Source organism: Poecilia latipinna, unplaced genomic scaffold (genome assembly GCF_001443285.1).
Source record: "Poecilia latipinna isolate Pla-1442-1.1 unplaced genomic scaffold, P_latipinna-1.0 Scaffold2305, whole genome shotgun sequence".
NCBI lineage: Eukaryota > Metazoa > Chordata > Actinopteri > Cyprinodontiformes > Poeciliidae > Poecilia > Poecilia latipinna.
The window spans coordinates 1288-15403 of record NW_015114921.1 but is presented as its reverse complement, the minus strand read 5'-3'; the positions used below and the strand labels follow the sequence as shown (position 1 = coordinate 15403).

The following is a 14116-nucleotide window of genomic DNA, read 5'->3' as shown; positions in this document are numbered from 1 at the left end:
CCGACAGTCCGCCAACAACTCGTGTATTGTGTGCTGGACATTACACTAAGGAAGAGCACCGGAGTTGAGCCTTTTTTCATTCAGTGTCATCAACAGAAATAAAAAAGTCAGGAAGAGACGATAAAGCCGATAATTAAAATGAGGTCGATAGGTTTAATTTATCGTGCGATTAATTGATTTATCGTTTATCACGACAGGCCTACTCGCAACTATCAAAACTCTTAAAATGTTGAGTACATCTGTAATAAGTTGTGACATTAATTGTACAGCACAGATGGTAATCTGATAGCTGTTAAACCTGATAAAACTAACTGAAACCTTTATGTACTAAAGGACTTACTTTCTGCTTTCATTGATGTTTTAATAAATACAGCTACATTCCTTGCATACAGGCTGTAGATTATAACAAATCATGTAAATACGGTTAAGTTGGCCATAATCTATATGTTAATAGACATCCCTGTACTGACCTATGATGGCAGTTGAGGACCTGCACATAGTGTGAAGTAAAAAAAGAAAGGGGGGGGGGTGGATTACCATGAACTTTACCTTTTATTTTCATCTTTAAGTGACACAGGATGGCATAAAAAGTAATCATATACCACGCCCTGCTTTTTTCTGATGATACTCGCTTATTGAAAGGGATTTAAACAACTCCATTAGCATGCATTAGTCAGCTGATGCTTGGTTCAGTAGCATCCCTTTAGCCACAGCTCACGTTTCCCACAAGAGTTATGTAACAACCAGGTTTTGCACAGGTCTAACATCTTCAACGGAAAAGTATTGACAAGAAATGTGCATTTACGTCTGTTGTCTCTTGCCAGAATTTTTTTTCTTCTTCTTCTTTTTCTGTCACTCGATCCCTCCCTAACAAGGAATGCCATCAGAAAATTCTTGTCTGGTGGATTTTTCTTTTTCTTTATATTTTTTCCTCCCCTCTGCACTACTTCCCTTCCCCTTCACTCTTTGGGGGAAAAAGCTGCTTCCTGCCCCCCCTTTGTTCAGCTGGTGGTTTGAATAGAAACTCTTGGAAAGATTAGTGAGATCCAGCGCCAGCGTGGAGATCTGAACAGAGCTGATAGTCAGATGAGAGCTCGGAGGAGAGGGGAAGTGGTGCCTGTTTCACGCTGCTTCTGATGTGAAATGAGGCCAGTACTTAATATCTCTGTCATGCTTCTGCTTTGCTAAAGCAACCCAGAAGGAGAGCACAGAAGATGCTGTGTGGGAGACTCACCACTGCAAGAAGAGTTGTGATCCAGATTGATATATTGCATCACAAATTCTAAAAAAAATTTTTTTTTTTTTTAGAAAATATTTTTTCTTTATTTATTGTCAAGCTGGCCTAAAGATATAACACCATTTTTATTATGATTGATATATTTTGAGTAAAAAAATAGGTTGGAATGATTGGATTAATTACACTACTGTTCAAGTAAAAAAAAAAAAAAATCAAATTTCAGCTTCTCAAAATACACTGCCACATCCCTCAATAGTATATAGGCTCAAAGTGGCAAACTTTGCTACCATTAAAGAGGTGATTGAGCCTTGCATGCATTTCACAGGTCAGCAGCAGTTCCCCTCCTGGGTCAGGAACAGTTTATCTGTCAGACTGATCCTTGTTTGATTTGAAAACTGTTTGCCTCTTGTCTCTGCTGCCTGTCTGCTTGTTGTTGTCCTATAATCTTGCAAGCTTTGTGTGTGTGTGTGTGTGTGTGTGTGAGTGTGTTAGTGTGTGTGTGTGTGTGTGTGTGTGTGTGTGTGTGTGTGCACATCCAGATAAGAGTCTGACAGGCTTAGGATTGACCGTCTTGCCTACTGACCTTGCAGAAAGAAGTGAATGAAGGGAGGCTTTGGTGTAGTTAATCTGCTGGCTTAAACAGATGCACTGAAAACACACATGCGCACACACACACAGACATAGTACCACCAAGTTTCTACAACTGTTCATCATGTGGCTACTTAGTCATCCTCAGACCCATCTCCAAGGATTAGTTATGTGCAGCAATTTCCTTCTTATTTTGTAAATATTACATTAGTCAATCATATGGCAACCTTGCATTACATAACATTCTGAAAGCACAAGTCAGAATCTTCAGATAATTTTCTCCGAGATACTGTAAGGAGGGAAATATTGTGGCCCCGGTGATCTGCTTGAAATACCTGGTGTCAAAGGGAAGTACCATAATTTCTGAAATAATTCAAACAAATATTAAGACTTTAATGAAGTCTTTTTTTTTTAGTGTCACATGCTGGGTTCTGTGCTACATTGGAAGCAAACCTGTGTCACAGTGTTGTGTATATTTACTGCTCCTGCTGAAACACTACACCTTCATTATGACGTCTGAAGAACATTGAACTAAAATCATCCTTATTATAAGTTCAGTAGGCTCACAGTTGCACCAGGTGTTTGCTTACTGCTGCTGTTGCTAGTCTGGGGGAGATTAAAGGATTTGTTAAACATGCATGAATGATTAAAAACAACACTCCAGTTATGCTTTTTTTTTTTTTTTTTGAGGGAATAACATTATAACATAATGTAAAGTTAAAAAAAAAAGTTTATTTTACATAATAACCCCCCTTTAAAATTTGAAAGAGAAGAGTGAGGGGGAAAATGTGGATTATTAGCAACTGATACAGAACAATATTTACTAATAATTTCACCGTCACTTGATTTTCTAATCATGCAACCCTAGTCACGTATTTTGGACCACATGGATTCTTCTCTTTTGTCGTCACGACTAGCTAAATGGCAGCCTTAACATTTCCTATTTAGTACATGATAAAACAAAATTCACTTCAATCAGTTTTCAGAAAAAGAATAATCAGATTTTTGTAGATTTAAAAAAACAACTAGTGAATTTTATGGCTACATGTTTGAGAGGTGGAGATATTTTTTTTGGTTATTGTTAGCATATTGTAAGCAGTATTATTATGCTGCCACTTCCTAAAACTATTTCCTATTTTTAACAGAAGTAATTCTGAAAAAAAAAAAAAAAAAAACACCATCTGACACTCTGACATTTGGTGATCTGTGGTTAGCTGTGTTTCCTGGTCTAAACTGTCAGTTTAGTCCGACTGAAGCAGACAAACTAAAACGTACAGTCTGATCTACACTGACTCCTATTAACTTGCAGTCACAGTAAGAATCAATTTTGTCTCGAGTTCTTAAGTACTGGGATGTAAAAGATAAATGATGCACCATGCTCACTTCACAGAAGTTTTTTTTTCTTCTTCTTTTTATAATTATGACAGAAGTTTATGTACAGCAAGAAATACAGTGTGTACATTTTCTACAGGATTCCTTTGTTCTGGGGGTTTGTGAGCAAACAGACTCTGAAAGATGCCAATGCTTCATAGACTCGGCACATAATGCTTCCAATGCCCATTTTAACACTTACCAAAGGTATTTTCCCATGACTTTGCATGCAGGCTACTGCTTTGCTAGCTAGGCATAGCCTGGTTAAGGTCTTGACATCCGTGAAGATTATCTGCTTTGGGCTTATGGACAAATATGCAGCACTGGTGGTCATGGTGTTTTGTTTTGTTTTTTTTGTTTTGTTTTTTTAGATAATCTTTACCTCTTAATTTCACTCCGATATATTTAAGTTGTCACTACCACCTCCTGGGAGGGAATAATGTGCTGCTGTAAACTTCTGCTCTGAGAAAAATAAATTGAGTCAAAAGAGAAATGAAGAGATTTCTCCTCAGAATATATACGTAGATTTAGTGGAGAACTATGTGAAGATTCATGTCTTTAACATCTCAAAACATGAAAGTTGTAATGCCACCTTAAAGGTTGTTGGAAAGAAATACACCCTCAATCAAAATGACATTTATTGCATTATTATAACCCTAATAATCAGTATGTTAAAGTTTTGCAACGGCAGCAATAATTGTTGTACTGTGATATCCTGAAAGGTAAGGTAATTTTTATTTATATAGCACATTTTCAGCAACAAGGCAATTCAAAGTGCTTTACATGAATTGGAAGGAAATACAATAAACCAAAGGAAAGAGCAAAGAAGAAAAAAGAAAACGAAAAAAGTATAATCCCATGTTTAAGAATAAGTAGTCTGTGATTTATAACTTGGTGAAAACTGGGGTATTTTACTCAAGTTTATTGTAACGCGAGAATCTTGTGGGCCTCTGCTTATCTCCCGAGATGGCTAAATGGAAAGAAGTAACTATTGGTGAAATCTGTGCTTTTCCTGCTGTGACAAGTCAAAGTGTCAGGTGTCGAGTCGGCAAATGATAAACGGTTGTGCAAACAAAAAGAGCTGAAATTTGAACACGTAACTATTGTGTTTCTTACCTAAAGTCTAAGAAACTTGAGCCTCGTTTTGTTGTTACGATTTAACGTGGTGTAGGTCCACTGTGCAAAAGACTTTAGGGCCAGAAGTAAAGAATTATGTAAAATAGCAGTTTCTGTTAAATCGGAGTAAACTACTTTTAAACAAGTTCAATATTAAGCTGGATTTATGCAAATCCAGACTAGGGTCATCTGTCCTATTAGACCAGCAAGAATCTCTCAAACAAAAAAGGTGGATTTGCCAACAAGTACCAATAAATGAGGTATACATGGAAGAGTGCTTTGTTACATTGCACAAGTGTTAGTTTGGTTATACCCACACACCCCTATATAATGTGTTATGGGCTTGTTTGTGGTTACAAAAAGATCCTCAACTTACCATTCAGGTTTCTCAGTAATACTCCTGTGGTATCATCTACATTTTTTTTTTTTTTTGCAAGTTTTCCTAGCTCTAGTGTGCTTCCTCCATTTAAGTGACAGAATGAAGTCAACTTCAGTATTTTGCAGCGTAGTATTCTTCCTAGATCGGTTTTAGTTTGCTGTCAACCATTTGTAGAGCACGACATCATCCTGTTTACCAGCCTTCCTGACCAAGTCTCCCCTTTTGCCTCTGGGTTCAACACACTTCCCAGACTAATATGCCAGAGTGCATAACTGTGTATGTGTGTTTGGTAAAATGAGGTTGTGCATTTCTGCATGTCCGTGCATGCTCTGTTAAATTACTCCGGGCAAGTCTCTCTTTGTTTTCTTCATTCTTCTTCACTGCTCTGCTCCCATTCTCTCTCAGCCTCTATTTTGAGACGCACATGTCTGCTCTGACCCAGCATGTGCCGATTCTGTCAGATTTAGTCCCAGGCTCAGTGGATCGCACCAGAACACTTGCCCTCTAATTTTAAAAGGAATAATAAAGTCAGAGAAAAGTGGTCTGTGGTCCCTGCCAGCCTTTTTGATCACCAAGATGCAGTAAGAAAGGATCCAGAGACCGTTTCATTTAGGTTCTGGCTCTTTTATAGGATCTGTCAGAGACTGAGATCTTCATCTTTTCCCTAAACAATAACCTTTGCCCTCTGTTTCAGCTACTCCCCTTTAACAGCTACCATGGACAGTTATCTTCTCCAGCAGTCTGCTGTTTATCAAATACAAATTTCCTCTTGTCGACCGTGATTGATGTTTTTCTTTTCTTTTTTCTTTAAGCATCTGTATTCCCTAGTTGCCCCATTTCACAGTTTGTGGTTTTGACTTCACACATGCCTGTTAGAGGTGTGTGTGTTTGTCAGGATGTTAGAGGGCCAGCTGCTGCCTCCGGCCTGACCGATAGCGGCAAGGACAAAATGAGGAGAAAAATGAGGAATGTCAGGAATCTCATGGGAATCCCGCTGTGACCGATTCTTGGATTGTTTTTCCTGTTGTGCTCAGTCCATCTGGCTTAAACGTTTATCAGGGATTATATGCCTGGTTTTCTTTACATACATATGGTAGGCCTACGTAATCCATGCTACTTGGCACTTGTGTCTTAACACTTTTAAGTTCCTAATGATATCCATCATTTAGTTCTCATACTTAAAATCGAAGGACTCATTAGCTTAAAAATAAAAGCCAAAGTCTTATAAAAGAAATGAGAGTAAGCCTGTAGATGTGACAGTAATCTCATGGGAACTTAAACTTCAGATAAAATACCTCCACATGGCTAACTAGCATAGAAATACTGACTCATTTAACAATGTTTCAAAACAAGAGTAAAGACATCTTAAGACCAAGTTGATCCCGTAAGGCCTCCACGCCATAAGCGATGAATAACGACATTTACAGTCGACAAGTATCGACAGGGTTTTAGAAAACAAACATGTAGCATGTGCTTATCTTGTTAAATATCGTCATGACGATTATTGAATAAACAAATACATACAATCCTTACAGTTGTTATGGTTTCGTAACTGTAATAACATTCCAGTCTTACAGTTTTTATGTTAATTTCAGTGAGATACCCCGAAAGCTGGCTGGCACCACAGTCTCCCTGAACACTGACCAGCAACCAACTTTATATTTTGACTTTCCTCTGGATGTGACAAAAGTCGATACAAATCTAAGTGAACTGCAGTGCAGCCATACATTCACTGTTCTCTTTCACAAAGCAGAATTAAAACAGATCTTTTCAGCAATAAAAACAAAAAGCCGAAGTTGTCTTCAGGGAATGTAGACGGAAGATGGGAGAGAATGCTGAAGTTACTCAGAGAGAAGGAATATGAACAGCATGAGTGAGCTGGAAGGGTCAACCATCCATCACCGGCATCCAGGTCATTAGTCTGTTTACAGAGAGCTGGCAGTGCACTTCCACTTGTCATGTGGAACCGATATCTAATTAAAGCTGAACAAGAGGGGGCTAATTGGGACACTACTCGCCCCGAGGGAGTTTAGACTCCCGCAGTGCTTCCATCACCCTGCGAGTCTCTCAACCAGCAATATGAACTGATGAGCTACTTTCAGCCACAGCCACCGATCCTTTAGTCTCTGCTGTCAGCTTCTTGAAGAAACTGCTTTAATTATGTCATCATTGTGCAACTTTTAGTGTTTAGTCAGAGACTAATTTGATTTCTCTACAGTTTGAAATTCAAATCAGCTTTCTGAGTTAAGATTTCAGTCAGCAGCTGCTATACTGATCACTGGATCAGTGCCAAAAGTATTATTTTTCTTTCTCTTTTTCCAGCGGTTTTGCTGCTTCAAAGTGCGAAAGTGTCATGAATCTTGATGGGTGGCACTTTGACAGCAGCTGGTGTTGTGAGGTGTTATAAATTAAATTAACAAACATACCTTGCTTGTCATGAGTCTACTAGTACTGATGTGTGTCGCCCTTAAAACATAAATCTACCTGACAAACCGTAAACACAACTTTATGGTTTTGCAGCTTTCTTCTTCTTTTGATGAAAAGGTAGTCTTTTCATGAAAAGACTACCTCTTAAATGAAAAGTTGCCTGGTGAACAGGTTGGATCTCTGCAACCCCTCCAGAGTTTCAGTTGACTTCTTGGTTGTTTTTCTAATTAATGGTCTCCTTGTTTCTACTGATATGTTTATAGGTGTTATACTTTCTGTTTTTTTGGATGATGGATTAAACATCGGTGGGATGTTGAAAGCTTGGGATATTGTTTTATATCTTAACCGAGCTCTTAACTTCTCACAACTTCCTGCTGTGTTCCTTTCTACATTGATTAAACCTCACAGAACATCTGGCTTTACAGGAAGCTGAGTTACACGCAAACCAACTCCTGAAGGGAATTAGTTCCTCTGGATTTCATTTAGAGGCATCATAGCAATGTGGGCTGATTACAAATATACTCCCAACTCATCAGATTATTCTTTGTAAAAATTATTTCCCATGCACTACTTTGGTTTGTCCATCGCAAATCTCTCGGATAGCAACAGTGTCAGAACAGACTGAGACGCTTCATTTCCTGCTGTTTGTTTTAGTCGAGATAGCATCAGAAGTGACACCATCCCGCCAAAATGGTCTCTGTGGACACGTGGATGCTGGACCTGGATCTCCAAATAGTCTGTAATTGATGAGTTGTTCATCTCCTCTTGAGAGAGACTGTGGGAGAAGCATTATTCATTCATCAACTCATCACTCAGACGGTGACAGAATATCATCCATAGCTGTGCAAACACACTCTGGGCACCGGCTGAGAGTTGAAGGCGGCGGGGGGAAAAACACAAATCCACCAAGTTTTCATAGTCTGATTAAACATCCAGATGTCCCGCAGTCAATATAAAGGAAGCCCTGTTCAATTCAAGGGCGTGTCTAAGAGGAAAAGAAATGCGTCCAAAAAAGAAGTATGCCCATAAGGAAATGGTGAAAGGCAAATATTTGTACAGACCTGGCTGACTTTGTATATTTCACTGCTTACTGCAGATCTCAACAGCCAAAGCTTCCAGTATAGCTCATCACACAGACTCTGAAGTTTAAGAAAAGTGCTAATCAATCTAAAGTTATTCAAGCAACATCTGATTATCATTTAGAAACAGGAAAACTCCTAGCTTAGTTCCTTCATGCTGCATGCAGCTTGCCAGCGCTGTACTGATTTTATTTTTTTTATATTTATAAGTGCTGAAAGCAGCTTTGCGCATATGTTTGAATCCAAGTATGTCTGCAGAAAGTATGATCTCCTTTGGCATCCTGTCTTGAAGCTGGAGGACAATGCAAAGTTTCCCAGATGGGGATTCATAATGCAGTTTGTTCCAAGTGAATATTTTTTTATAAAAAAATTTAAAAAAACCACACTTTTCATATCTAGTTGTGCAAAGTTTCAAAGAGCAATAAAGGACACAATGGGAAAGAGCCATGGGAACATTTTTGTTTATTCTTTAACAAAGTATGAACACTGTCGGCATAGAGTGGGTAAAATAAGGAGATGGATTTACGAATTCAAAAAGCTTTTTTGAGAAAAAAAAATTATGTGATGCTACACTTTTGATTCCAGTTTATCAGAAACTTAAAGAATTTTTTTTTTTTTTTTTTTGAAAGAATTGGAGAAGAAAATCTTAGTGTTGTGGTGCATTCCTAAGAAAAAATACACAACATAAAATCTGAACTGGGAGGAGATACTGGGGCAGATTCAGAATTGGGTAGCCTGGGAATGCCTTGAATTTTCCAGAATGAGCTGGAGAGTAACTGAGTTGTCCGGGTTTCCCTTCCCAACCTGTTGCTTCGTGATTCGATCTGATAGGTGGAAGACAATAAATCAGATGAATCTAAAACCAAACACAAAATTGGAAACGAGCACAAAACTGACTGGTACATATTTCATGGTTTTGTATTCTTATTCTCCGGTGATCCTTGCGGTAACAAAGCATTGGAAATCTTTTTGTTTTTCTTTCACAAATGGAAAACATGTTGCTAATCTCAAAAAGTTTTGACTTTGACAAAAGATAATTATGTTTTGATATCATCAGATATCTTCTGCAGAGACTGCCCTGTCAGACAGACTTCCCTCCTCTTTAGTTTTACTCTTCATCTTTGAGACATGAGCCTCAAAGATGAAGTGTGTGTGTGTGTGTGTGTGTGTGTGTGTGTGTGTGTGTGTGAGAGAGAAAAAGCATATGTGATGTGTACGCTTGGATTAAATGCACTTTGTCAAATAAATGTTTGTTGCGGTTCTTCATCTTCTGTGTTTTTGTCACCAGTTGGAGTGGAAAGTTTATACAGTGAGAACAGAAATATTTAGATTTATTTATAAAGAAGGCATTCAGAGAGATAGACGGAGAGAGTGGATAAATGATGATGTTGAAGAAGGGAATCTCCCCGAGGCGAAGTAGAGAGGAAACGTTTTATTTCCTCTATCTGGGAGCTTTTTGTACTGGCAGATGAGGTCCTGACCTTTTTCCCCTCACACAATGCATCCAGTTTTATTTTCTGTGTTGCAACCCATTTCCCAAAGGTCACTAAATGTGTGTGCAGTGCATGCATATCTAGTCAGAGAATTGAACAGTCAGCTGTAGTTCCATCATTGTAACAGCAGAATCCTTGTTGATTCTTTACTTTTTGTCCTCAGGTGAGTCTGGTCTCGGTAAATCCACTCTCATCAACTCTCTGTTCCTGACTGACCTGTACTCCAAGGATTACCCTGGACCGTCGCAGCGCATAAAGAAGACTGTGCAGGTGAGCTCAGTTTGCTGTTGGATTAGCTCGATTCCAAATCGCAGCTCACTTCAGCGTTTCATCGTAGAGTTGGTTTTGCAGATGTCAGCAGCAGTAGCTCATTAATCTTTTTCTGTTGTGGTTAATTGCTTTTTCTTTTTTTTTCTTTTTTTGCTTGGGTTTGTTCGTTGATAGATGATGAGTTCTCTGAATGAATTCCTGATACAGAAACAAACACAGATGTGAGGACTGTGAATGTGGAAAGCAGATTTTCCTTCAACATTTAGTTTTAAAAAGTTGGTCTTTTTGGTTCTAGTCTGGCCATTACCTTACTCTGCAGTTCTACTAAAAAAAAATAAAAAATGATTGCTTCCAGCACGGTCTGGACTTCCTCCCCTACACTCGGATTCTCTCCGGTAGACTTTATACCAGGCCAATAAGGAAAGAGGAGGAGAAGTTGTGAATCATGACGTTGATTTTCCGTGCTAGAATTTTAATCTGCCTGTAGTTTTAGCAGTGGCAGTGGAGGAAGTGAACAAAGTCGTTGAGTCCATGTTGGCCACGCTTCCAAATATTTAATTAACATTAACAGCCGCCTCGTTTGGATCAGTACTTCTCTCTGCGCAGTGGAGGATGCTTGTTTACAGCACATGCAATTTCAGGTAAGCCACTTGGCATTGAACTGCCGCATTAGTTAATCACAGGAAAACGTTAACAATTGGGTAAAATTTAAAACCTCTACACAGTCCATGCCTCCAGGAATGCTCCAGACTCTATATGAAGAAAATTGTGCAAGGGTCTGGTTTTTATCAGGCCGGTTTGAAACTATTAGGACAGTTTTTAGTTTTGTTCAAAATCAAATTTCTTCACATACAAACCTAAATTTAGCTTAGATATTTTAAACTGTTATTCTTATAACAAGTTATTTCTGCAAAATACAAATCTTTGACATTATCTTTTCTTTCTCATTGATCGTTTTTAATGTGTTTCCAGTGTTTTTGTTTTTTTCCTCTTTTTGTTTTTAAGCCCTGCAAAGCACGTTGTGTTATACTTGACCATTTAAAAAGTGCCCTATAAAGTTTATTTAATTGAAGTGACTGACACAGCAGTCTAGCCTATTTTCTGATTAATTCGGTTAAAGATTACTTTTTACCCCATGGTGCATGGAAATATTTGTTTCATTTCTTCATTTTTGAACCCTAATAAAACAGGCGTTTTGGATATTCATTTTTTCCTCAAACTCTGTCTCCTGCCAAAACTACCAGATAAAGCTGTGAAGCTCAGATCAGTTAATCCAGCCAAGCTTTTTAACATTATTTTGGTCTAAATATTTATGAGGCACGGATTAAAACCGCATTTCTTGTGGTCTCTGAAAAGCTTTAAAAGCATCATAAAAATGGACTTTGCAAAACAAAACAAAAAAAAACCTCAACCCAGCTTGTGGTTGAGGTTGCAGTATTTTGATGGACAACAATCTGAGTCGCTGGTTGTCGAGTGTGGGGATCAAAAATAAACCAACCAAAGTTGAAGGAATGCACCAGCACGTCCAAGCCAGACTTTACAGCTGCCAAGTTTTCCAGATGTTTATCAGCGCAACATTACGAAGGGCATAATTTATGACTTAATTTGAAAGCCCTACCACGAATTCAAACTACTCTGATGCACGTTTTTTGTGGTGCAAATGTAAAATGTTTCATTTAGTTGTTCTTTAATTTGTCTTTATATAGAAGGAATTCAACCCTCCTCCATAAAAGTGACCACAGATATAGGAATGATGAGTTGGATATCTGCAAAAATGTCGGCACCATACATTCCTGAGTTGTGACGGAGTCTTCGCAGACGTCAACCAAGCTCAACCAAGCTAACATAGTCAGACTATTTCAGATCTTTTTTATATAAACCAGTCAGTTTTGCGATCTGTCAAAAATCAGTCTCATAATAGCAAAATCAGTGATTTAATAAACCTAAAAGACAAAAGTGCTAATGTTGAGGATTACTGTGGCCTGAATTCAGGCCGTCTTTTACTCAAAAGTGGTTGGACCTCTGCGTTTGGTTCCAGAGCCCATCTACAGGCTTGGATGACAGATGAATCTCAGCTCAACCAGCTGTTTCGGCTGGAAGGCAGATGGTTTTGGTCGGAGTCGGTGGTTGAGATTCAGAACAAAGTTTTTACTTAAAGAAAGTTACTAAGTGAAGCTGGAGGAACTTTACCTCAAGTAGGGCCACAAGAAAATAAACAAACGTAATGTGATTTTATTTTCGACTGAATAATTTTGGCCTTAAATGTAGGTTAAGAAGCTTAAAAGTATAAGAACCTTTGAGATCATTCTTGGAAACTTCTGGGGAATATAAAGGTTTGTGAAACCGAAAAGTAAACATTCGACAAAAACGTTGCTGCGCAGCCAGGTGAGACTCAACAAAAGCACTAGAACGTGCAGCATCCAGTTAAACTGACATACCTGAATTCAGCTATCAAATGTTAGGGCGTATAAAAAATTAGCCCAGCTTTTAACATTTCGAAGGGACCTGGAGTTAAGCAGGTAAAGTAGGTGGAAGGCATAATCTGAGTTTTTGTGCACTGCATTTTACACAGAGAGGCTGCAGAATCAGAAACAGTTGGGGCAAAGGAGGATGGAGGAACTAAGAGGAAAACTGCCACAAGGTTCAGTTGTGTCCTTTTATGGTTATGACAAACTGAAGAGGAGGAGGCAGGCTGCTGTTGGAAGAAAGGATAGAGAAAGAAGGAAGAGAAGCAATTTGTTAAAAGGAACAAGTTAAGGAATTTTGGGAGAAAACCACCAGGAAGTGGAAGATGACAATAGAAGCAAAAGGAAAGTGAAGGAATTTGGAGAAAGGGGAGGAAGAAGCAATGATGGGTGAGGAAGACATCAAACCTGGTATAGCCTAGTGTCTGTCAGAAGTTATTGGCAATGATACGTTTATAAGATGTGACAGGATTTAAAAAGAAAACGTGGCATCTGGTCGGAGATCCCTCATATCCCTCTGAGGTTTCTGTGGGTCACTTTAACCATCACAACATTCTGTCAATCCTTCATCAGCCCTCGCCTTAAAGCTGGAAACCCACCCCTGTGTGGTTAATAAATCCTGTGGGCCAATCTCAAACGCCCCGCCCACACTCTCGTAAATCCTGTTTGTAAAAGAACTTCAACTCTAATTTACACTTTTTTTTTCACCAGCGCTGCGTTGTCTTCAGACCTAAACACAAACAAGTATCACCCACACAAACACACACACAGGCCCCACAGCTTTTCCTTCTCTGAAAGGATGCTATTCAGTTTGCTGCTCAGCTGATTAGAAGTGCCTCTGTGTGGGTTGGTGAGTGAGAAAACTCGGCTGCACTGTGTGATTGTTCAGAAAGAATCAGTTTGTGGTATCTAAAGCACCGTTTAATCCAAATTACAAGCCCAGCTGTAATTCTTCACATTTTCTGAGGTCCCTTCAGCTGCTTGGCTCTTTCTGCTTAGCAAATGATTTAAATGAAAATGATCCAACAAGGAGCACAACTGAAAATAAATACGATGTTTTACTTTTAAAATTTCATGCTACATCTTAGTTTAGAACCAATCAGAAAAGCAAATAAAAAACTCAAAGTGGGAGGAAGCACAGTAGCTATAGGACATTATAAACACAGCATGCTAGATATGGCTTTTAAAATATATACAATACTGCAGAGACTTCATTTGTCTATTGAGATGCTGTCAGTAAAAATTTAAGAAAAACATTTATTAACTTCATTCATTTGTATCACATTCTGTGTACGTGGCCGTTAAATCTAATCAGGAACCTTTACATGTAAATCTGCCTCCCGATATGTTGGATATTTGAGAGTGCGCTGGGATCAGCCAGTGTTCCCACAGATTCATCAGTCATTGGTCCTACAACCATTACCACACCCGATATCTGCGCCTGTTGTTCATAATTGAGACCCACTGTGCTTTCCCATTCTCTTATTGTTTGACTGAGTGGAGATGGCTGCCTTTAATTTAATTCATTTTCAAGTTTTGCACTGCAGTGAATCATAACTTCTCATTTTACCGAAACAGAGAAAGTTGTGTTTAGTGTTCAAGCAGCTGCCATATCTAAAATATGACCTGCTGTACAAAGGGATGGTAGATGACATTTGCCTTTGCATCTCTTCAGCATAGCAGCTTTATCA

General features: G+C 38.7%; 1 protein-coding gene across 4 annotated transcripts in view; it reads left to right on the top strand.

Annotated features, from left to right (window-relative positions):
* The window catches only part of LOC106937260 (septin-7-like), a 24845-nt gene extending 14765 nt beyond the window's left edge, over positions 1 to 10080 (top strand). For all 4 annotated transcript variants that reach the window (XM_015018671.1, XM_015018670.1, XM_015018673.1 and 1 more), the window contains exon 3: positions 9854 to 10080. In XM_015018671.1, the coding sequence (XP_014874157.1) occupies positions 9854 to 10065 (212 nt within the window). In that variant the 3' untranslated portion in view covers positions 10066 to 10080. The remainder of the gene's footprint in view (positions 1 to 9853) is intronic.
* Positions 10081 to 14116: the final 4036 nt, after the last annotated feature.